Source organism: Triplophysa dalaica, chromosome 18 (genome assembly GCF_015846415.1).
Source record: "Triplophysa dalaica isolate WHDGS20190420 chromosome 18, ASM1584641v1, whole genome shotgun sequence".
Taxonomy (NCBI): Eukaryota; Metazoa; Chordata; class Actinopteri; order Cypriniformes; family Nemacheilidae; genus Triplophysa; species Triplophysa dalaica.
The window spans coordinates 20,439,163-20,462,964 of NC_079559.1; the positions used below are offsets into that span (position 1 = coordinate 20,439,163).

At 41.2% G+C, this 23,802-nt stretch overlaps 2 protein-coding genes across 3 annotated transcripts; both read right to left on the reverse strand.

Moving 5' to 3' along the window:
* Positions 1–3,270: 3,270 nt before the first annotated feature.
* Positions 3,271–4,066, reverse strand: LOC130406915 (uncharacterized). Its single transcript, XM_056729495.1, has 3 exons — positions 4,061–4,066; positions 3,729–3,981; positions 3,271–3,641 (listed from the first exon to the last, which is right to left on the reverse strand). Exons 1-3 carry the CDS (start codon positions 4,064–4,066, stop codon positions 3,271–3,273), a joined length of 630 nt encoding a protein of 209 aa, XP_056585473.1.
* An 11,847-nt stretch (positions 4,067–15,913) lies between these two features.
* LOC130407024 (uncharacterized) lies at positions 15,914–18,057 on the reverse strand. 2 transcript variants are annotated; one of them, XM_056729653.1, is made up of 6 exons: positions 17,694–18,057; positions 17,492–17,611; positions 17,286–17,405; positions 17,135–17,197; positions 16,786–17,055; positions 15,914–16,698 (listed from the first exon to the last, which is right to left on the reverse strand). In XM_056729653.1, exons 1-6 carry the CDS (start codon positions 18,013–18,015, stop codon positions 16,061–16,063), a joined length of 1,533 nt encoding a protein of 510 aa, XP_056585631.1. In that variant the 5' UTR covers positions 18,016–18,057; the 3' UTR covers positions 15,914–16,060. The 2 variants fall into 2 exon arrangements, with proteins under 2 accessions (XP_056585631.1, XP_056585632.1); XM_056729654.1 differs by having other exon boundaries at positions 16,786–17,037; positions 17,694–18,056.
* Between the last annotated feature and the right edge of the window lie 5,745 nt (positions 18,058–23,802).

Consider the following 23,802-nt stretch of genomic DNA (forward strand, 5'->3'; position numbering starts at 1 on the left):
CAATAATGTAACAACACCACAAACTATTTCTGTATTTGCTGTTATATCATTTAAACTAATGTGAAGTTTTTTCTTGAAAATGTTTATAATATATCGTGGTTGTTTTCTGCTTGTGTTTATTTCAGGTGTGTTTTGCACGAGCAGTGAACACCAGATGTCGCTCATCTCATCTACAGTCCCTGTGCCCAGTTGCATAAAGCACCTAAAGTTTTTCCTAAGTGATTTCCCTTCACCAAAGACAATAGGAGAATAACTTAAGTAAAACTTAAGGTATATTTAAGGGCACGCTTAAGGGAAAATTACACTCAAAGTACTTTATGCAACCGGGTCTGGACTTCACAGGTTGAGTGCGTGTCACCTGTGCAGATATATCAGTGGCGTGCTGTGTGAAATATTTAATTTCCATAAACATTTACGAACAGATTTCTTAAACAAAATGACATACAGGTTTAATGTACATTTATATAAATCACAGTGAAATGTATAAGGGTCCAGCTTTCTCTAAATGTATTTTTGGAGGCTATTAGTCCTGAGACGGCGTGAGAGGTTGAAAGTTTAAAATCATTCCTCCTTCTTCTCTCATGAGCAGGTTTTAGAGGCGACGCACTGGTTTGGGTCCGGGCAGAATTCTGAACCTTGACACCGTTTTAGCGACCACCACCTTCATTTCTGCCATAGAAAAGTTCTTGACCGACGCAGTGCCTAGCAGACATACACAGAAGAGAAACAGTAGAAGGATTTGATTGGCGAGTCCAACACAAATGAACTGTCTTAATGAACAAGATTAATTTGTGAGTGTATACTATAGTGTGAACTGTACCTGGGTGCTGCAGAGAATGCTATTAAAGCATGAGGTGATCTTCCCTTTGGCCTCTGTGGATCAAACCGCATGGGGTCAAACACCTGATGAGAGAGACTGCAGACATCATTCCCAATGTTTTCATTTGTTTCTGTGTCAATGAGAGTCTTATCGCTGGATCGCTCCAGATAACAGGATTCCGATGAATAGCCGGAAATACTTATCAAGCACAAACATCCTACAGAGAGAATAATATGATTAGCATCTGTTTTAAATATTGTTATCATACCTGTGTTACAGCAATGAAGTCTCTGGATTTGATGTGACATCACTGAAGTGAGTAGCCTGTGGAATGACAAGGTCTCCTGGAATCTTCATGTCTTCATCGGGTCAGAGCCAGAACGGGCAGGTGGACCCTCAAACTCTCCTTAATGCACATGGTGCTGAATGTAAGCTGACTGAGGTCATCCCTACAGCCAATCAAATTGTGATGTAATTACCTCAGGGGTCATGATCGAGGGGGATGAGATTCCAAAGGCTTTTAACTAAACTTATATTTTTATGTTTTGTTACACTTACTGATTAAATAAGCTGTTCCTAATAATAAAAAATGTTTTCTGGAAACCAGCCCCTACTTCTGTCAAACCAGCAATGGTTAACTGATGTTAAAGAAGCAAAAGAAAGCAGTCAGAGCTTCCATATGAATAACTTATCGTACAGGTGTGTAATACTGATGATGTCTCACTGTGATGAAGTGTAGGCACATGTTGTCCTAATCGATCATCTTTCAGCGTGTGTAGAAGCTTTGATTTCCTGCATTGTCTAATCCAAGAAACACCAGTTTAACAGACTTCCTGGAAAAACCTGCAAAAAAAAAAACACACATACAAAAACCTTAAAAATCTACTTAACACTGTCTGTCAGGAAATATGTTTGAATGTGTCTTTAATTACAAATAAACTGCAGCTAAAAAAATGTTTGGGCACACCTAATGAATATGTGTCACAATTTTTTACACATTTTATGTTTTGTGTAGAAGTGACTGTCCAACTTTACGATTTTAATTTAAGTAGTTGCAAACGTTCAGTCGGCTGTGTCTCAACATTTGAATGTTAGTGATAATTAAAGACTTCATTTACCTCAAAACTAGCATGATGAGGCAAACTAAAATCTATACATTATACCGATAAACATGTTTTTTCCTATCCTTTCCAATAAAAATCCTCCATACTGACACAACCCAAAGCAACACAAATTATGCTTTTAAAGAACCACAGGAAAAAATTCTTACCTATATTAAGGAAAGTGACTCACAGTGTGTTTGTGTCTCCTTTGTTGACCTTGTAAGTACCTTATTATTATTAATGCCAATAAACCAATATAACACACAGAAACTATTGAAAACAATATTGATAGTTACACTTCACAAAAAATCATAATCATACAAGGAGGAAGAGAAAAAATAAAAATAACATAAGGCAGAGGGAGGAATTATATAAGATTGAACCTAAAGAGCAATTTTTGACTTTTTAAACATTTTTTGTTCTTTATGCCCACAAAGGATTTAACTTAGGCATTAAAATCAACCAAAAAATTGACAATAGTATAGATTTTTACCTAAAATTTGCATTTGGGAATAAATCATTTACCAAGTATAATAGAATTGTTTTAACAATATATTAGATACTATAGAAAAGTATAGAATAATATCAAAAGAATTCAAATATGTTCTGATATTTTTTTTTGTGAGAGATACTGTGCAAACTAATTCCAAAAAGATTTAATGAAAACACATTCACAAAAACTATTAATAATTGTTTCTTCCGTCATACAGAATGTTCATTTTCAATATTTTGCTAGATTGCTATAAGTACTTTTACAGGGATAACATCTACAGTATGTAATATTTCAATATTTTCAAAAATATGTTTTCAAAAGAAGACAAGTTTATTCATTGCACACATGTTAAGTAAAACTGTACAGGAGGGAAATTTGCACATACTTATTTTATTGCACATATAGAGAATTTTTTTGCACACATTTTTTAACACATATACTTCATTTTTTATTGCACATAAACTTCATTTTTTAACACATATACTTCATTTTTTTTGCACATATACTTCATTTTTTTTGCACACATACTTATTTTTTATCACACATAAACTTAATTATTTGCACATAAACTTAATTATTTTGCACATAAGTTATAGAAGGAGTATGGGGATATAGTTAGAGTTGTTCTTATTAACACACAAATGCTTCAATGCTGGACTGTTCAAGTATCTCTCCCGCAGTAACTGTGTTTCTGTTATTTCCCTTTCTTTTCTCATTTTCTTCTCCCGTCGTTCTTTGTCTTTTTCTCAACCCAGTGATGAAGAACAAATAATCCTTTAGTTTTGCTGGCAGCTTTTGTCTTCTCTGGACCATTCAGGTGATCTTGGGTTTCTCCAGCGGGACCATAAGACCTGTCATGATGATGTTTTCATGAGCGTCTGTCTCCTTCTGAAGGGTTTGTTGTTTGTCAGTGTTGCTCTCTGGATGGATTTTTTCACAGGTGTCTCCTGCTGCTCTGGAGCTTCTGGGTGGACTTCATCCATTTCACTTTCACTCTCCTGCATTTCGGTGTTCTCCATCCAACAAAACATCGGTTGATCTTTTGTCACGGGCTTCGGTCTTTTGTGTCTATGGTCCTTCAGCTCAAATGGAGAGATGAACTCCACCTCAGGCTCATCAGACTCGCTGTTATCATTCATGTCCATGAGGATGAGATCAGACTGTGATGAAGGTGCTGACAGTGATATCGCCTCGGTATATTCATATGGGATGTACGGGGATGATCCTGAAGAATGAAGACATTGAAAGAGTTACAATGTTTTTATCTCGACACAATGAACTATCTCGTCACATATGATACACTTTCTCTTACCTTCATGGTCCGTTTTTTTGCCACTGTTCGGTTTCTTCCCTGATCTTTCACTCTCCAGCATCTCTGTGTTCTCCTCCATCCAACTAAACATGGGTTGTTTTTTCCTGATGGGCTTAGGTCTCCTGTGTCTGGTGTCCTTCAGCCCAAATGGAGAGATGATATGCACCTCATCTTCATCTTCAATGTCCACGAGGACCAGGTGTTTTAAAGAGATCAAACTGTGACGTGACCAGCGGTTCAGGCACTGTTGGAGCTGATATTGGCAAAGGAGATGAAGTGAGTCTTGATTTTCTTAGTTTCGTCTTGTCATACATAACTAGACTTTCTCTTACCTTCATATTTTGTCACCTCCGTCTGTTCAGGATTCCGGTCGGGTGAGGCAGATCTATGAAACCCTGATGAATGAAGAGATGGAGAGTCTCAAGGTTTTACCTCAACATACACAGTGTTTGAACTGTGAAATCTTTATAAACTTTCTGTTACCTTCAGGATCCATGCTTTGAGCTTCCTTCGTCAGTTTCCTCCTTGAACGTCTCATCTTTGATCTCTCAGGTGATGAAGTTGATGGTTTAGGTGCAAAATGTCTCACCAGCGGTTCAGGCACTGATGAATGATGGATTTAGAGAGTCACGATGTTTTTACCCCCAGCAAAATGCACTCTTGTCACATCTTAATAAACTTTCTCTTACCTTCATGATCCGTTTTCTTGTCACCCTTCTTCAGTTTATTTGCTGAAACTCTCTGCTCTGATCTCTCAGGTGATGCAGTCGCGGGTTGAGGATCAACACGTATCAACAGCGGTTTAGGCACTGATGGATGAAGAGAAAGAGAGTTTCAACGTTTTACCTCGACACATGTAATATTGTCATGTCTTTATAAAAAAAATTCTTACCTTCATGATACATGTTTTTAGCCCTTTTCATCCGTTTCCTCCCTTGAACGTCTCACCTCTGATCTCTCAGGTGTTGCAGTTGAGGGTTGAGGATCAAAACGTACAACCAACGGTTCCAGCCTTGACGGATGACGGGATTTTACCCTCTCAGCTGTTGAAGCTGGTGGGCATGGAGCGACTTGTATCGGTGGAGGAGATGGTGAAAGTGTCAACGTATCGATGCTCAATGGACAAGCATCTCGGGATCCCTTCCCTGACTTCGGTGTGGAGTCATCTTGACGCTGTGCTCCTCTCTGTTCTTGCTCCTGTACAGTGTTGGTCATAACTAGTTACTGAGAAATTAGTTACTGTAATTCAATTACTTTCCCCTTGAAAAAGTATGTGATGGATTACTCTTAGTTTTCTGTCATTTAATTACAGTTTCTTATGATGTAATTGAACTAAATACAGTGTAATATATCCAATAGTCGACATGACATTAACACCAAGTCTAAGTTTAAATGTATGCTTTAATGTATCCTTCTCACATTGGTATACTTTGGTCAGTTAGTAAGAATGATTGATGTAGTTATTTATTAGAAATAATTAATTAAGCCGTTCGATGTCTATCCTTGAATCACTTCTAATCAAGATTGATGTAGGATATAGAAAGTAATTAGGAATAAGTAATGAAACTTTTTGGATGGAGTAATTTGTACGGTAATGTAATGACACTATTGAATATGTAATTAGTAATTATCACTGTTTCAGAGTAACTTACCCAACACTGCTCCTGTGTTTGGTTGTATTCCGGATCTGGCGTCTCGTGGCCCAAGCATCCACAGTTCACTTGTCCCATGATGTGAAACTACACCAAACTAGCCTACTTACTTTAATACTAAACTTAAAAAAAGTATTTATGGTACTTCTTTGCAAACCGCAAATGTAAAAGTAATCGCGAAAACAGACTAGTAACTCCTGCAGTTGCTCGCGCTGTCAACAAGTTTGCGCTGATCTCTGACGTCATCGACAATATTAGTAACCAATGGAAACCAAAGCGAGCCTTAAAAATAAACCATTGAAATAAAGACATAAAATACAATAATCGTTTAAGTTGGAATTTTTTGTCTATTCGTAACAGCTGAAAGCATGAGTCAAATGTTTAACAAGCAGAGAACATCTAGCGACTTTATTTTTTTGAACTAAGTGTATTATTTAAACGAATCTGTTCGATTAAATAAGCCGCTCGCGTTAAACATCCAAGTGTCGCGAGATCACGCTGCTCCCGTTGACGCGCGATCTGCGCAGAGCAGCTGAGGTGATTTAAGTCTGGAGGTTTTCATTGTCGTTGATAAAAATTCGGCGTGAGATTTATCAATAAAGTCGTAGACCTCTACAAGAAGAGAAACGAATAAAACTCACATGTGAGCTCAGTCTCAGTATTATATACATTAGACTTTCAGCTCCATTCTAAAATTGACATGTAGATGTTTTGAGCGATTTCTTTTAACTCGTGTGTGTGTTATTGAATATTCTCTCATGTTAGTAACAGATGTGAGGGAGTATATATTGGTTTATAGTCTGCCTAAAGCAGCTCCAGGGTGTATTTTCTTACTGTATTTGCTGTAATATCATTAAAAGTATGTTATTTCTTCATGAAGACAAGAAACTGGAAATGTTAATCCTTCTTATTCACTTTATTAATCAGCACTATCGGTCATCTTAACATGCATGCACACGCTCAGTAATTCTTCTCACTCGTCTCTCCTTCCTATACACATCTATACAACTCAAGAAGTTTGAGTGCCATCTAGTGGTGGAATAATGTAACAACACCACAAACTATTTCTGTATTTGCTGTTATATCATTTAAACTAATGTCAAGTTTTTTCTTGAAAATGTTTATAATATATCGTGGTTGTTTTCTGCTTGTGTTTATTTCAGGTGTGTTTTGCACGAGCAGTGAACACCAGATGTCGCTCATCTCATCTACAGTCCCCTGTGCCCAGTTGCATAAAGCACCTAAAGTTTTTCCTAAGTGATTTCCCTTCACCAAAGACAATAGGAGAATAACTTAAGTAAAACTTAAGGTATATTTAAGGGCACGCTTAAGGGAAAATTACACTCAAAGTACTTTATGCAACCGGGTCCTGGACTTCACAGGTTGAGTGCGTGTCACCTGTGCAGATATATCAGTGGCGTCTTGTGTGAAATATTTAATTTCCATAAACATTTACGAACAGATTTCTAAAACAAAATGACATACAGGTTTAATGTATATTTATATAAATCACAGTGAAATGTATAAGGGTCCAGCTTTCTCTAAATGTATTTTTGGAGGCTATTAGTCCTGAGACGGCGTGAGAGGTTGAAAGTTTAAAATCATTCCTCCTTCTTCTCTCATGAGCAGGTTTTAGATGCGACGCACTGGTTTGGGTCCGGGCAGAATTCTGAACCTTGACACCGTTTTAGCGACCACCACCTTCATTTCTGCCATAGAAAAGTTCTTGACCGACGCAGTGCCTAGCAGACATACACAGAAGAGAAACAGTAGAAGGATTTGATTGGCGAGTCCAGCACAAATGAACTGTCTTAATGAACAAGATTAATTTGTGAGTGTATACTATAGTGTGAACTGTACCTGGGTGCTGCAGAGAATGCTATTAAAGCATGAGGTGATCTTCCCTTTGGCCTCTGTGGATCAAACCGCATGGGGTCAAACACCTGATGAGAGAGACTGCAGACATCATTCCCAATGTTTTCATTTGTTTCTGTGTCGATGAGAGTCTTATCGCTGGATCGCTCCAGATAACAGGATTCCTATGAATACCGGAAATACTTATCAAGCACAAACATCCTACAGAGAGAATAATATGATTAGCATCTGTTTTAAATATTGTTATCATACCTGTCTTACAGCAGTGAAGTCTCTGGATTTGATGTGACATCACTGAAGTGAGTAGCCTGTGGAATGACAAGGTCTCCTGGAATCTTCATGTCTTCATCGGGTCAGAGCCAGAACGGGCAGGTGGACCCTCAAACTCTCCTTAATGCACATGGTGCCTGAATGTAAGCTGACTGAGGTCATCCGTACAGCCAATCAAATTGTGATGTAATTACCTCAGGGGTCATGATCGAGGGGGATGAGATTCCAAAGGCTTTTAACTAAACTTATATTTTTATGTTTTGTTACACTTACTGATTAAATAAGCTGTTCCTAATAATAAAAAATGTTTTCTGGAAACCATCTTGCGACCCCTACTTCTGTCAAACCAGCAATGGTTAACTGATGTTAAAGAAGCAAAAGAAAGCAGTCAGAGCTTCCATATGAATAACTTATCGTACAGGTGTGTAATACTGATGATGTCTCACTGTGATGAAGTGTAGGCACATGTTGTCCTAATCGATCATCTTTCAGCGTGTGTAGAAGCTTTGATTTCCTGCATCGTCTAATCCAAGAAACACCAGTTTAACAGACTTCCTGTAAAAACCAGCAAAAAAAAAAAAACACACATACAAAAACCTTAAAAATCTACTTAACACTGTCTGTCAGGAAATATGTTTGAATGTGTCTTTAATTACAAATAAACTGCAGCTAAAAAAATGTTTGGGGCACACCTAATGAATATGTGTCACAATTTTTTACACATTTTATGTTTTGTGTAGAAGTGACTGTCCAACTTTACAATTTTAATTTAAGTAGTTGCAAACGTTCAGTCGGCTGTGTCTCAACATTTGAATGTTAGTGATAATTAAAGACTTCATTTACCTCAAAACTAGCATGATGAGGCAAACTAAAATCTATACATTATACCGATAAACATGTTTTTTTCCTATCCTTTCCAATAAAATCCTCCATACTGACACAACCCAAAGCAACACAAATTATGCTTTTAAAGAACCACAGGAAAAAATTCTTACCTATATTAAGGAAAGTGACTCACAGTGTGTTTGTGTCTCCTTTGTTGACCTTGTAAGTACCTTATTATTATTAATGCCAATAAACCAATATAACACACAGAAACTATTGAAAACAATATTGATAGTTACACTCACAAAAAATCATAATCATACAAGGAGGAAGAGAAAAAATAAAAATAACATAAGGCAGAGGGAGGAATTATATAAGATTGAACCTAAAGAGCAATTTTTGACTTTTTAAACATTTTTTGTTCTTTATGCCCACAAAGGATTTAACTTAGGCATTAAAATCAACCAAAAAATTGACAATAGTATAGATTTTTACCAAACATTTGCATTTGGGAATAAATCATTTACCAAGTATAATAGAATTGTTTTAACAATATTGTCATGGTCAATACACAGGCGAGACCCAATTGCGGGGTGAACAAAAGATTTTATTGGAGAGACAAAGTCAATAGCACAGGGAAAGTCCAAAAACTCGGGGCTTTATCACAGCGAGATGAGGCCGACTTCCGGGTACCGGTAGACCGGTAGTAGAGGCGCAGCTCAATCCCGTGCGGGGTTTCGTGAAACACGGAAGAGTAGTCCCGGGGCGTCAGATCGAGCTGTAGGAAAAAGCCCCACAGATTAGACGAGGAAGGCAGATGCCACCGGTTGGTGTACTCACAGGCAGGCGTGGAAGCGTGGAGAGAAGCTCGAGAAAAACTGTGACAAGGTAGTACACGACAGACTAGGCAGGAACAAAATAAAGACTTCTTTAGACGAGCCGCAGCTACGTCTAGGGCAGTCTGAACTGGCAAGATACAATGCAACGGTCAGACAACGGACAACAGATACAGAGGGGTAATATAGGAAACTTAACGAGATAACATGGTTAACAGGTGTGATGGAGTTAATGAGCTAGAAGTGAGATTCTAAACAGGTGTGTGAGCATGAGTGGAAAATCACCCGTGTTGGGGAATCCTAAGGAAACACGGGGGCGGGGAGAGAGACGTAGACACTGAGCACGCGGTTAGCGGGTAGCCAGCCTCGTGCTCAACAAACAACAACACACCCACGTGCAGAAGAAGTCCCGATCCGACCTGGGTCGTGACAGTACCCCCCTCCCCACCAGCGCCACAGGGCGATCAGGGAGGGGGCTTACCTTGCCTCCGGTGGAACTCCACTATCAACGACCGGTCCAACACATCTCGCGAGGGAACCCACGACCTTTCTTCTGCGCCATAACCCTCCCAGTCCACTAGGTATTGGAAACCCCTACCCCGACGGCGGACATCAAGTAACTTCTTGACGGTATAAACGGGGACGCCATCCACCAGACGAGGCGGGGGGGGGGTGGGTTGGGAACTGGCCGGATTAAGGGGGGAGGTGACAAAAGGCTTGACCCTGGAAACGTGGAATACAGGGTGAACTCGACCAAGAGTCGGAGGGAGCTTGAGTCGTAAGGCTACCGGATTAACCACCTTGGTGATCCGGAATGGCCCTATGAACCTGGGCGCCAGCTTACGAGAAGGCGTCCGGAGAGGCAGATCCTTGGTAGAAAGCCATACCCGTTGACCACACACATAGGCAGGAGGAGAGATCCGGTGGCGATCGGCCGCTGACTTGGTTCTCAGATTGGTTTGGGCCAAAACCTCTCTGGCCCTCGTCCAGGTCCGATGGCAACGCCGGACGAACGCCAGAGCTGAGGGAACCGCAGCATCGAGTTCCTGGGAGGGAAACAGAGGTGGTTGATAACCGAGTGCACATTCAAAAGGGGACATACCTGTGGCAGAGGCAGGGAGGGAGTTGTGAGCGTATTCCACCCAAGAGAGCTGTTGACTCCAGGAATTAGGGTTGTTAGATGACAGACAGCGGAGTCTCCGTCCGAGATCCTGGTTGGCTCGCTCACATTGTCCATTGGTCTGAGGATGAAAACCTGAAGACAGACTCGCTGAGGCCCCGATCTGTCGACAGAACTCCTTCCAAAACCGAGAGGTAAACTGAGGACCCCTATCGGAAACGACATCTACAGGAAGACCGTGTAGCCGGAAGATGTGATCCACCATCAGTTGAGCCATCTCTCGGGCCGAAGGAAGTTTGGGGAGAGGGACGAAATGAGCCGCTTTGGAGAAACGGTCCACCACCGTGAGAATCACAGTGCACCCTCTGGACGGGGGAAGACCAGTGACAAAATCCAGGGCTATGTGAGACCATGGCCGGGAGGGAATAGGAAGGGGGCGGAGCAGACCTGTGGGTGGACGACGGGTGGTCTTACTTTGTGCACAGACCGGGCAAGCCAACACGAACTGTCTGACATCGTTGGTGGTTGATGGCCACCAAAACCGCTGGAGTACGGAAGCCAGGGTCCCCTTAATTCCTGGATGGCCGACCAGCTTTGAAGAGTGACACCACTGGAGGACTGCAGAACGTAGTGGAGCGGGCACGAACAACCGACCCGCTGGGCAACCTTCCGGCACTTGCACCCCACGGCCGGCCTCCTCTACTCGCCGTTCGATGTCCCAGGCAAGAGCCCCGACGACCATCTCCCTAGGCAGGATGGGATCGACGGGATTCTCTCTACCTGGTTCCTCGAAGAGGCGAGACAGGGCGTCTGGCTTGATGTTTTTAGAGCCAGGCCGGTACGAGAGGGTGAAGTGGAATCTGCCAAAAAACAGTGCCCAGCGAGCCTGACGTGAATTCAACCTTTTGGCTGAACGGACGTATTCCAGATTCTTATGGTCCGTCCAGACCAAAAATGGTTGTGTTGCACCTTCCAGCCAGTGACGCCACTCCCCCAATGCTAGACGAACCGCCAGCAGCTCTCTGTTACCGATATCATAATTCCGTTCGGCAGGGCTGAGGCGATGGGAGAAGAAGGCACAGGGGTGCACCTTCTCATCATGGCCGGCACGTTGGGACAAGACTGCGCCTACCCCGACGTCGGATGCATCGACCTCGACAATAAATTGGCGATCCGGGTCTGGAAAACAGAGCACAGGTGCAGAGACAAAACGGGACTTAAGTTTATCAAAGGCTACCTGAGCAAGAGAGTTCCAACCAAACGGGATCTTAGAGGAGGTTAATGCAGTGAGCGGTGCAGCCACTTGGCCGAAACCCCGGATGAAGCGCCTATAGAAATTGGCGAACCCCAGGAACCGCTGCAACGCTTTACGAGAGTCGGGAACTGGCCATGTAGCGACAGCCTTGACCTTGGAGTCGTCCGGTCCAATGCCCCGAGGAGAGATCACATGGCCGAGGAACGAAACCGTATCGGAGTGGAACTCGCACTTCTCCGCCTTGACAAATAATTGGTTCTCAAGAAGACACCGGAGGACCTCACGAACATGCTGGGTGTGCTCCTGTAGAGAAGGGGAAAAAATCAAAATGTCGTCCAGGTACACGAAGACGAATCGATTAATCATATCACCCAGCACGTCATTAATGAGACCCTGGAAGACGGCAGGAGCATTGGTTAGACCAAACGGAAGAACCAAGTACTCATAGTGTCCCGATGGTGTATTAAACGCCGTCTTCCACTCATCCCCCTCGCGGATGCGAACCAGATGATACGCATTGCGGAGGTCTAGCTTGGTAAAGACCCGAGCCCCCTGTAACAATTCGAAGGCAGACGACATCAAAGGTAAGGGGAATTTATTCTTTACCGTAATCTCGTTCAAACCCCGATAGTCAATACAAGGGCGCAGGGAGCCGTCCTTCTTCTCTACGAAGAAGAAACCCGCACCAGCTGGCGAGGAGGAAGGGCGAATGAGCCCGGCATTGAGTGATGTACGTATATACTTCTCCATGGCCTCTCTTTCAGGAGCAGATAGAGAAAATAGTCGACCCCTGGGCGGAGAAGTGCCTGGGAGAAGATCAATGGCACAGTCGTAAGGTCGATGAGGAGGGAGAGTGTAGTAGAGTAGGCGGGGCGAGACCGTGGTTCGAGGCCGGTAAGTGATTGTTAATTAGCGCCAGTGGTGCGCGCACCGGCCTCGCACCACGTAGGAGATTGGGAGCGTATAAAGAAACAATGGCGACCGGACCGTCGAGGAGAGAGGACCGGGCCCGAACTTGTGTTTGTATTTGTGTTTATGTTTATGTTTATGTTAATGTTAATGTTATTGCGCCGGCGGTCGTCCGTGAGGGGCCGCCGGCTATTATTACTTTATTAAATGTTTGTTTAAATGTCTTCCGGTTCCCGACTCCTTCCTTCCATACTTGAATCGTATTACAGAGAGACATGGCACGGGACTTGCAGAACACGGTACGAAGATCATGGTATTCCCCCGGGACCCCGGTAAGATCGGCAACATCAACCTGCAACACAGGAAACACAGAAACAGGCGAGGGAGCAGGACCAAGACAAGACACATGACATGCAGGGCTCCACGCTAAGACAGAAGTGTTTACCCAATCAATGTGAGGATTATGCTGTGTCAACCACGGATGCCCTAATACCAGTGGGGTTGTGGGGGAATCGAGGATGAACAGCCTAATCTTTTCACAATGATTTCCCGAAAGGAAGAGACTTACGTGAGGAGTGGTGTGAGTGACAGTGAACAGTGGCATGCCCGTCAGAGTCACGGCTGAGATGGGCGGGTGAAGAGGAACGGCAGGGATACCCCACTTCCGAGCCGTGGTAGCATCCAGGAAGTTTCCCTCAGCACCCGAGTCAATCAAAGCCTTCCCGATGTGGGTAGAGTGACCGAAGGTAAGACGAAAAGGTAGCATGGTGCGTAGGGATGGAGAGGTTCTTTCGATGACGCCCACCCGGACTCTCCTTTCTACGGGTGAGCGCTGGCTTTTACCGGACAGTGTGTAACGATGTGATCCGGTGCCACAATAGAAGCAGAGACCATCCACTAACCGCTGATGTTTCTGGGCGGGCGTCAGACGGGAACGGCCGACCTGCATAGGCTCTGCATCCGTCGACGGACGATGTATGACACTGGTCTCCCGGACGGGCTCCCGTCCGGACTCCCCGTCAGTCTGCTGGTGGTGGTCTCGACGTCGCCAGGAGGTGGGAGAAATACGTCTTCGACGACGAGCATTGACCCGATTTTCGATTCTCAGACATAGGCATATCAGGTCCTCCAAGTCTCTGGGTGGGTCCAGTGCGGCGATCTCGTCAGCAATAGAGTGGTTGAGACCGTCCAAGAAACGTGCTCGTAGGGCTTCACTATTCCACTCACATGCCGCTGCTAGGGTTTTGAATTGAATGGCATAATCTGTGATGGATAATTTACCCTGGGAAGTGCGAGAGAGTTGAGCCGCCGCCTCATCACCGCGAACGGACCTGTCGAACAGTCTGGTCATCTCCTCACGGAACTCCTGGAAAGAACGGCAGCAGGGGTCCTGGGACTCCCAGACCGCAACTCCCCACTGACGGGCTTTCCCGGTGAGCAAGGTGAGTATGTAGGCGATCCGAACTTCCTCAGAGCCATACCGACGGGGCTGGAGAGCGAATACCAGGGCGCACTGGGAGAGAAATGCTCGGCACGAATTGGGGTCTCCGTCGTACAGTGGAGGACTGTTGGCATGTGGCTCAGGGTGAAGCGGAGTTCCCTGGGTCGACGAGTGATGAGCTCCAGCCGACTGTAAGGAACCTTGCAGGACATCGGCGACCTGGTGTTTCAGTGCTGCCATCTGTCCTTGGAGTAAGTCCATCTCCTGAGCGGTTGCGGCGAGACGAGACGCTTGCTGTCCAAGCAGAATTCCTTGCTGCACTAACGCCGCTCGCAGTGGATCTTGTCCCGCTGGGTCATGAGTTTGGTCTGACCGTTCTGTCATGGTCAATACACAGGCGAGACCCAATTGCGGGGTGAACAAAAGATTTTATTGGAGAGACAAAGTCAATAGCACAGGGAAAGTCCAAAAACTCGGGGCTTTATCACAGCGAGATGAGGCCGACTTCCGGGTACCGGTAGACCGGTAGTAGAGGCGCAGCTCAATCCCGTGCGGGGTTTCGTGAAACACGGAAGAGTAGTCCCGGGGCGTCAGATCGAGCTGTAGGAAAAAGCCCCACAGATTAGACGAGGAAGGCAGATGCCACCGGTTGGTGTACTCACAGGCAGGCGTGGAAGCGTGGAGAGAAGCTCGAGAAAAACTGTGACAAGGTAGTACACGACAGACTAGGCAGGAACAAAATAAAGACTTCTTTAGACGAGCCGCAGCTACGTCTAGGGCAGTCTGAACTGGCAAGATACAATGCAACGGTCAGACAACGGACAACAGATACAGAGGGGTAATATAGGAAACTTAACGAGATAACATGGTTAACAGGTGTGATGGAGTTAATGAGCTAGAAGTGAGATTCTAAACAGGTGTGTGAGCATGAGTGGAAAATCACCCGTGGTTGGGGAATCCTAAGGAAACACGGGGGCGGGGAGAGAGACGTAGACACTGAGCACACGGTTAGCGGGTAGCCAGCCTCGTGCTCAACAAACAACAACACACCCACGTGCAGAAGAAGTCCCGATCCGACCTGGGTCGTGACAAATATATTAGATACTATAGAAAAGTATAGAATAATATCAAAAGAATTCAAATATGTTCTGATATTTTTTTTTGTGAGAGATACTGTGCAAAACTAATTCCAAAAAGATTTAATGAAAACACATTCACAAAAACTATTAATAATTGTTTCTTCCATCATACAGAATGTTCATTTTCAATATTTTGCTAGATTGCTATAAGTACTTGAAAGAATGTAAACTTCTTACGTCCCCTTGTCTAACAATATTCTACGGTTGAAGAGTCTAGTCGACGGAACACACAGAGTTTCTGGATCCAGGAGACAAAGTTTGACACAGACACAAGTGCTTGTTCAATCAGAGTCCAATGTTTATTGTTTTAGGACTAATACTTATAATTTTGTCTTAGGAGGCGTCATATAAAACCACCAAAACAGTGGAAAATCACCAGACTATCTGTTTAGTCTTTCCTCCTGAACAATCAGATATGATTACATATTCATTATTACAATAACAGAACAATCGTCCATAGGCATCATTAGGAACCTTGATATGGAGAACAACAGATACTTATATCAACATAAGACAGCATGACATGATAGAACTTCCAACGAGGTTAAACAACAAGAATGAAAGGCACATCTTATATGAATAGAAGCTAATATTAATAGGAATTAATAGGAATGAATACATATGATACATGAACTTTGTATTAAACACAGATGCAATATTTGTAGAGGACAGGACGAAATCCAGATTCTCACAGTACAGTATGTAATATTTTCAATATTTTCAAAAATATGTTTTCAAAAGAAGACAAGTTTATTCATTGCACACATGTTAAGTAAAACTGTACAGGAGGGAAATTTGCACATACTTATTTTATTGCACATATAGAGAATTTTTTTGCACACATTTTTTAACACATATACTTCATTGTTTATTGCACATAAACTTCATTTTTTAACACATATACTTCATTTTTTTTGCACATATACTTCATTTTTTTTGCACACATACTTATTTTTTATCACACATAAACTTAATTATTTGCACATAAACTTAATTATTTTGCACATAAGTTATAGAAGGAGTATGGGGATATAGTTAGAGTTGTTCTTATTAACACACAAATGCTTCAATGCTGGACTGTTCAAGTATCTCTCCCGCAGTAACTGTGTTTCTGTTATTTCCCTTTCTTTTCTCATTTTCTTCTCCCGTCGTTCTTTGGTCTTTTTCTCAACCCAGTGATGAAGAACAAATAATCCTTTAGTTTTGCTGGCAGCTTTTGTCTTCTCTGGACCATTCAGGTGATCTTGGGTTTCTCCAGCGGGACCATAAGGACCTGTCATGATGATGTTTTCATGAGCGTCTGTCTCCTTCTGAAGGGTTTGTTGTTTGTCAGTGTTGCTCTCTTGATGGGATTTTTTCACAGGTGTCTCCTGCTGCTCTGGAGCTTCTGGGTGGACTTCATCCATTTCACTTTCACTCTCCTGCATTTCGGTGTTCTCCATCCAACAAAACATCGGTTGATCTTTTGTCACGGGCTTCGGTCTTCTGTGTCTATGGTCCTTCAGCTCAAATGGAGAGATGAACTCCACCTCAGGCTCATCAGACTCGCTGTTATCATTCATGTCCATGAGGATGAGATCAGACTGTGATGAAGGTGCTGACAGTGATATCGCCTCGGTATATTCGGATGGGATGTACGGGGATGATCCTGAAGAATGAAGACATTGAAAGAGTTACAATGTTTTTATCTCGACACAATGAACTATCTCGTCACATATGATACACTTTCTCTTACCTTCATGGTCCGTTTTTTTGCCACTGTTCGGTTTCTTCCCTGATCTTTCACTCTCCAGCATCTCTGTGTTCTCCTCCATCCAACTAAACATGGGTTGTTTTTTCCTGATGGGCTTAGGTCTCCTGTGTCTGGTGTCCTTCAGCCCAAATGGAGAGATGATATGCACCTCATCTTCATCTTCAATGTCCACGAGGACCAGGTGTTTAAAGAGATCAAACTGTGACGTGACCAGCGGTTCAGGCACTGTTGGAGCTGGTGTTGGTGGACCAGCTGATATTGGCAAAGGAGATGAAGTGAGTCTTGATTTTCTTAGTTTCGTCTTGTCATACATAACTAGACTTTCTCTTACCTTCATATTTTGTCACCTCCGTCTGTTCAGGATTCCGGTCGGGTGAGGCAGATCTATGAAACCCTGATGAATGAAGAGATGGAGAGTCTCAAGGTTTTACCTCAACATACACAGTGTTTGAACTGTGAAATCTTTATAAACTTTCTGTTACCTTCAGGATCCATGTTTTGAGCTTCCTTCGTCAGTTTCCTCCTTGAACGTCTCATCTTTGATCTCTCAGGTGATGAAGTTGATGGTTTAGGTGCAAAATGTCTCACCAGCGGTTCAGGCACTGATGAATGATGGGATTTAGAGAGTCACGATGTTTTTACCCCAGCAAAATGCACTCTTGTCACATCTTAATAAACTTTCTCTTACCTTCATGATCCGTTTTCTTGTCACCCTTCTTCAGTTTATTTGCTGAAACTCTCTGCTCTGATCTCTCAGGTGATGCAGTCGCGGGTTGAGGATCAACACGTATCACCAGCGGTTTAGGCACTGATGGATGAAGAGAAAGAGAGTTTCAAAGTTTTACCTCGACACATGTAATATTGTCATGTCTTTATAAAAAAATTCTTACCTTCATGATACATGTTTTTAGCCCTTTTCATCCGTTTCCTCCTTGAACGTCTCACCTCTGATCTCTCAGGTGTTGCAGTTGAGGGTTGAGGATCAAAACGTAGAACCAACGGTTCCAGCCTTGACGGATGACGGGATTTTACCCTCTCAGCTGTTGAAGCTGGTGGGCATGGAGCGACTTGTATCGGTGGAGGAGATGGTGAAAGTGTCAACGTATCGATGCTCAATGGACAAGCATCTCGGGATCCCTTCCCTGACTTCGGTGTGGAGTCATCTTGACGCTGTGCTCCTCTCTGTTCTTGCTCCTGTACAGTGTTGGTCATAACTAGTTACTGAGTAATTAGTTACTGTAATTCAATTACTATCCCCTTGAAAAAGTATGTGATGGATTACTCTTAGTTTTCTGTCATTTAATTACAGTTTCTTATGATGTAATTGAACTAAATACTAGGGCTGCAACAACGAATCGATAAAATCGATAAAAATCGATTAGTAAAAAAGTTGTCAACGAATTTCATTATCGATTCGTTGTGTCGCGCGACGCGGAGACGTTTGGTTATTAAAAAAAAACTTTATTTGAGCGCGGAGCGAAGTAAACACACTCGGTCTCTCTCGCGCACTGATGCTAGCAGAGTTCGGCGCCTCATATACAGGGCGGAGCAAAAATAAAAAAACGAGCGGAGGAAAGATACATGACGGAGGCAGAGAAATCCCCACGACCCAAGTCATCATAGTTGCGGGAGCATTTCACACTAAATAAACAGAAAAAGTTTGTTAACTGCAAAATATGCAAACGCGACATGGCGGGAGCAACGCGGCAATGATCCAACACCTGAAACTCAAACATGTTTGAGTCTGTGATGAGGAGTTCAACAGCAGGTTAAGTCATTACAGAATCCTACTTTTGTTCCGTTTCGAAGTGAAGAACGTAATGTCCCTGGTGCGGATGTTTACTCGTTATCCAGATTGACAAGCATCACAATTTAGCATTAGCTCGTTAATAACAGTATAATCAGGGGTGGTGTAGTTACTTTGCACTTTGCATTGTAAGACTAAAGACACGTTTTTATTCACTCGCCTTTTTTGGACCATTCATTTATCAATCTGTTGTCATGTATAGCTACACTGCAAAACTTCCTTAGTAATTTTGTCTAATTTCCAGTCCAAATATCAAAAAAATCTTAAATCAAGATTACTAGACAAGAAAATTAATTGATGCTTAAAACTTCTGTTTGAAATTATATCTCATTAAGATTATTTTTGTACCCCATTGGCAGATAATTTTTCTTGCTTTAAGCAAACAATCACTTAATTTGAGGTGTTTTTTCAGAAAACAAGACATAATTTCTTATGCTTTTTCATGTGTCTAGTACATGTTTCTTGACATAAGATTTTTTTTTAAATTTGGACTGACAACGGGACAAAACTACTAAGTTAGAAAAGCAATTTTTGCAGTGTATATTCTGTGCTTTCTCCCATATAGGTTATTATTGACAAATATATTTGTGTGTGTTGTACTTTTTAATTTAATTTTAAAGTTCTTTTATAGCTCTTGGTCATCTTAAGCTTTGTTAAAATGTGGTGTATAAATGAAGCTTGCACTTACTACAATGATGGTAGTAATTGAATGAATAACCTTCAAGTGAATTTGAGAGAGAGTGTGTGTGTCAGTGTTTGTGAGTGTGTGCGTCTGCAAAAGTGTGTGCGTTTGCGAGTGTGTGCATCTGCGAGTGTCTGTCTGCAGTGTAGTGTAGAGAACAAGTTCTTACATTCAAACAAATCCTGTTAAGTTTTCTGATTTGTATTGTTCTTTAGTTTTTATAAATTATTTATTGTTCTGGCAGCTCAGGTGGCACTTTTTTTAAAAAAAAGTCTATATATTTGGCAGATGTAAAGCATACATGTGTATGTTTTTTGTGTTAGTCCATTTTTATTTGATTTTATTATTTTTATAACAGCTCAGGGATGTTCAAGGAGCAACATGCTTGTGCACTTTCTAAAGATTTTAGTTCTGTTTTTGAATAAAGGGTTGGAAATGAATGCTTTTCTTGGTTTTTTTTTTTATCCGATTCATCGATTAATCGAAAAAATTATTTACAGATTAATCGATTATTAAAATAATCGTTAGTTGCAGCCCTACTAAATACAGTGTAATATATCCAATAGTCGACATGACATTAACACCAAGTCTAAGTTTAAATGTATGCTTTAATGATCCTTCTCACATTGGTATACTTTGGTCAGTTAGTAAGAATGAGTGATGTAGTTATTTATTAGAAATAATTAATTAAGCCGTTCGATGTCTATCCTTGAATCACTTCTAATCAAGATTGATGTAAGATATAGAAAGTAATTAGGAATAAGTAATGAAACTTTTTGGATGGAGTAATTTGTACGGTAATGTAATGACACTATTGAATATGTAATTAGTAATTATCACTGTTTCAGAGTAACTTACCCAACACTGCTCCTGTGTTTGGTTGTATTCCGGATCTGGCGTCTCGTGGCCCAAGCATCCACAGTTCACTTGTCCCATGATGTGAAACTACACCAAACTAGCCTACTTACTTTAATACTAAACTTAAAAAAAGTATTTATGGTACTTCTTTGCAAACCGCAAATGTAAAAGTAATCGCGAAAACAGACTAGTAACTCCTGCAGTTGCTCGCGCTGTCAACAAGTTTGCGTTGATCTCTGACGTCATCGACAATATTAGTAACCAATGGAAACCAAAGCGAGCCTTAAAAATAAACCATTGAAATAAAGACATAAAATACAATAATCGTTTAAGTTGGAATTTTTTGTCTATTCGTAACAGCTGAAAGCATGAGTCAAATGTTTAACAAGCAGAGAACATCTAGCGACTTTATTTTTTTGAACTAAGTGTATTATTTAAACGAATCTGTTCGATTAAATAAGCCGCTCGCGTTAAACATCCAAGTGTCGCGAGATCACGCTGCTCCCGTTGACGCGCGATCTGCGCGGAGCAGCTGAGGTGATTTAAGTCTGGAGGTTTTCATTGTCGTTGATAAAAATTCGGTGTGAGATTTATCAATAAAGTCGTAGACTCTACAAGAAGAGAAACGAATAAAACTCACATGTGAGCTCAGTCTCAGTATTATATACATTAGACTTTCAGCTCCATTCTAAAATTGACATGTAGATGTTTTGAGCGATTTCTTTTAACTCGTGTGTGTGTTATTGAATATTCTCTCATGTTAGTAACAGATGTGAGGGAGTATATATTGGTTTATAGTCTGCCTAAAGCAGCTCCAGAGTGTATTTTCTTACTGTATTTGCTGTAATATCATTAAAACTATGTTATGTCTTCATGAAGACAAGAAACTGGAAATGTTAATCCTTCTTATTCACTTTATTAATCAGCACTATCGGTCATCTTAACATGCATGCACACGCTCAGTAATTCTTCTCACTCGTCTCTCCTTCCTATACACATCTATACAACTCAAGAAGTTTGAGTGCCATCTAGTGGTGCAATAATGTAACAACACCACAAACTATTTCTGTATTTGCTGTTATATCATTTAAACTAATGTCAAGTTTTTTCTTGAAAATGTTTATAATATATCGTGGTTGTTTTCTGCTTGTGTTTATTTCAGGTGTGTTTTGCACGAGCAGTGAACACCAGATGTCGCTCATCTCATCTACAGTCCCTGTGCCCAGTTGCATAAAGCACCTAAAGTTTTTCCTAAGTGATTTCCCTTCACCAAAGACAATAGGAGAATAACTTAAGTAAAACTTAAGGTATATTTAAGGGCACGCTTAAGGGAAAATTACACTCAAAGTACTTTATGCAACCGGGTCCTGGACTTCACAGGTTGAGTGCGTGTCACCTGTGCAGATATATCAGTGGCGTGCTGTGTGAAATATTTAATTTCCATAAACATTTACGAACAGATTTCTTAAACAAAATGACATACAGGTTTAATGTACATTTATATAAATCACAGTGAAATGTATAAGGGTCCAGCTTTCTCTAAATGTATTTTTGGAGGCTATTAGTCCTGAGACGGCGTGAGAGGTTGAAAGTTTAAAATCATTCCTCCTTCTTCTCTCATGAGCAGGTTTTAGAGGCGACGCACTGGTTTGGGTCCGGGCAGAATTCTGAACCTTGACACCGTTTTAGCGACCACCACCTTCATTTCTGCCATAGAAAAGTTCTTGACCGACGCAGTGCCTAGCAGACATACACAGAAGAGAAACAGTAGAAGGATTTGATTGGCGAGTCCAACACAAATGAACTGTCTTAATGAACAAGATTAATTTGTGAGTGTATACTATAGTGTGAACTGTACCTGGGTGCTGCAGAGAATGCTATTAAAGCATGAGGTGATCTTCCCTTTGGCCTCTGTGGATCAAACCGCATGGGGTCAAACACCTGATGAGAGAGACTGCAGACATCATTCCCAATGTTTTCATTTGTTTCTGTGTCAATGAGAGTCTTATCGCTGGATCGCTCCAGATAACAGGATTCCGATGAATACCGGAAATACTTATCAAGCACAAACATCCTACAGAGAGAATAATATGATTAGCATCTGTTTTAAATATTGTTATCATACCTGTGTTACAGCAGTGAAGTCTCTGGATTTGATGTGACATCACTGAAGTGAGTAGCCTGTGGAATGACAAGGTCTCCTGGAATCTTCATGTCTTCATCGGGTCAGAGCCAGAACGGGCAGGTGGACCCTCAAACTCTCCTTAATGCACATGGTGCTGAATGTAAGCTGACTGAGGTCATCCCTACAGCCAATCAAATTGTGATGTAATTACCTCAGGGGTCATGATCGAGGGGGATGAGATTCCAAAGGCTTTTAACTAAACTTATATTTTTATGTTTTGTTACACTTACTGATTAAATAAGCTGTTCCTAATAATAAAAAATGTTTTCTGGAAATCATCTTGCGACCCCTACTTCTGTCAAACCAGCAATGGTTAACTGATGTTAAAGAAGCAAAAGAAAGCAGTCAGAGCTTCCATATGAATAACTTATCGTACAGGTGTGTAATACTGATGATGTCTCACTGTGATGAAGTGTAGGCACATGTTGTCCTAATCGATCATCTTTCAGCGTGTGTAGAAGTTTTGATTTCCTGCATTGTCTAATCCAAGAAACACCAGTTTAACAGACTTCCTGTAAAAACCTGCAAAAAAAAAAACACACATACAAAAACCTTAAAAATCTACTTAACACTGTCTGTCAGGAAATATGTTTGAATGTGTCTTTAATTACAAATAAGCTGCAGCTAAAAAAATGTTTGGGCACACCTAATGAATATGTGTCACAATTTTTTACACATTTTATGTTTTGTGTAGAAGTGACTGTCCAACTTTACAATTTTAATTCAAGTAGTTGCAAACGTTCAGTCGGCTGTGTCTCAACATTTGAATGTTAGTGATAATTAAAGACTTCATTTACCTCAAAACTAGCATGATGAGGCAAACTAAAATCTATACATTATACCGATAAACATGTTTTTTCCTATCCTTTCCAATAAAAATCCTCCATACTGACACAACCCAAAGCAACACAAATTATGCTTTTAAAGAACCACAGGAAAAAATTCTTACCTATATTAAGGAAAGTGACTCACAGTGTGTTTGTGTCTCCTTTGTTGACCTTGTAAGTACCTTATTATTATTAATGCCAATAAACCAATATAACACACAGAAACTATTGAAAACAATATTGATAGTTACACTTCACAAAAAATCATAATCATACAAGGAGGAAGAGAAAAAATAAAAATAACATAAGGCAGAGGGAGGAATTATATAAGATTGAACCTAAAGAGCAATTTTTGACTTTTTAAACATTTTTTGTTCTTTATGCCCACAAAGGATTTAACTTAGGCATTAAAATCAACCAAAAAATTGACAATAGTATAGATTTTTACCAAAAATTTGCATTTGGGAATAAATCATTTACCAAGTATAATAGAATTGTTTTAACAATATATTAGATACTATAGAAAAGTATAGAATAATATCAAAAGAATTCAAATATGTTCTGATATTTTTTTTTGTGAGAGATACTGTGCAAAACTAATTCCAAAAAGATTTAATGAAAACACATTCACAAAAACTAT